This window comes from Perkinsus marinus, assembly GCF_000006405.1.
Source record: "Perkinsus marinus ATCC 50983 genomic scaffold scf_1104296972086, whole genome shotgun sequence".
Lineage (NCBI taxonomy): Eukaryota > Perkinsozoa > Perkinsida > Perkinsidae > Perkinsus > Perkinsus marinus.
Genome location: NW_003201874.1, coordinates 1 through 1,113, shown reverse-complemented (window position 1 = coordinate 1,113; position 1,113 = coordinate 1). Strand labels below are relative to the sequence as shown.

At 49.4% G+C, this 1,113-nt stretch overlaps 1 protein-coding gene across 1 annotated transcript; it reads left to right on the top strand.

The window, feature by feature from the left end:
- Nucleotides 1–496: 496 nt before the first annotated feature.
- Nucleotides 497–895, top strand: Pmar_PMAR009466 (hypothetical protein; the record flags this gene model as incomplete). The annotated part of the gene is made up of 2 exons (XM_002766679.1): nucleotides 497–591; nucleotides 759–895. Coding segments are annotated over 2 exons (232 nt in total), but the record flags the coding sequence as incomplete, so codon positions are not given.
- Nucleotides 896–1,113: the final 218 nt, after the last annotated feature.

Sequence of the window (1,113 nt, the reverse complement as noted above, 5' to 3'; positions counted from 1 at the left end):
CGTGCACCACGTGACTCCGGTTCGCAAGAAATGGGTTAGCGATAGCGGGCCTCAGGCGTATATAGACACTTCCCGGATGGTGCGGACGTTGGGACCCAAGGCTATATGGTTACGTGCCTTGGAAGAGCCGTGACAGAGGCTCTACCATAGAGCTCACAGTAATACCTGTTCTTCAAAAAACACATTTTTTTTCTCCGAGTGCCTCCACTGGGACCCCCCGCCGACCACAACCTAAATGCCGCTGGAGCCCTATCGTGCCTGCCTAGTGCATTCATAATACTACTCCCATGTCCACGCCAGCAACGATGTTTCAGGGCGTCTTCTACCAGAGAACTCTACCAGATGATGAGCCCGCAGTGTGCAGTATGGAAGGCCGTCGGCGACTCAGTGAAGCTACAGCCGATGGTCATGCATATCCATTCCTCCCTCTAATGTGCCAATTCAAGACACAGGTACAACGCTTGTTATCAGCAACCCTTCCTAAATAGCCCATCAGGACCAACCCGCGTACTGTGGCCTTACTACTCTCATTATGACCCTCAACACTCTAGGAATTGATCCTTGGAGGACCTGGAAGGGAGTTTGGCGATGGTACCATTTGGGAGTGAAATCTCACTCACGCCTTAGGCGTATGTGTAAGAGTCTTCTGATAATCAAAGTTAATTCTACCTCTGCAGTAAGAAGCGTACGAATGAACAAATTTCCGAAGGCGTGTACTTCACAACGTCCGAACTGGTATTTCATATTCGTCACTAAAGGTACGATGAGCATCATCTCGGTGCATGCTGTATCGACTTGGACGAGGTTGCTTCTGAGGGTATCTCCATCGACACTTTCGCGTGCCTGGCGCGATGTAATGGTCTCGGTGCCCATGTCTACAGACCTCCCATTGTAAGTAGTATTCTAGTATTGTTGTTGTTGTCACTAAATCTTGACAGATGGAGGATTCATCGGAGTGCTCGACTGCAGCGGCTGATGCTGCCGACTCGGACGATGCTGATGATCAATTTTTACAAAGTTTTCGGGAGACTGTCGAATCGTGGACATCGGACGGGAGGCTGCTACCAAGCTGTGGTGGTCTTGAGAAAGTAATATATAATAACACGACATTTT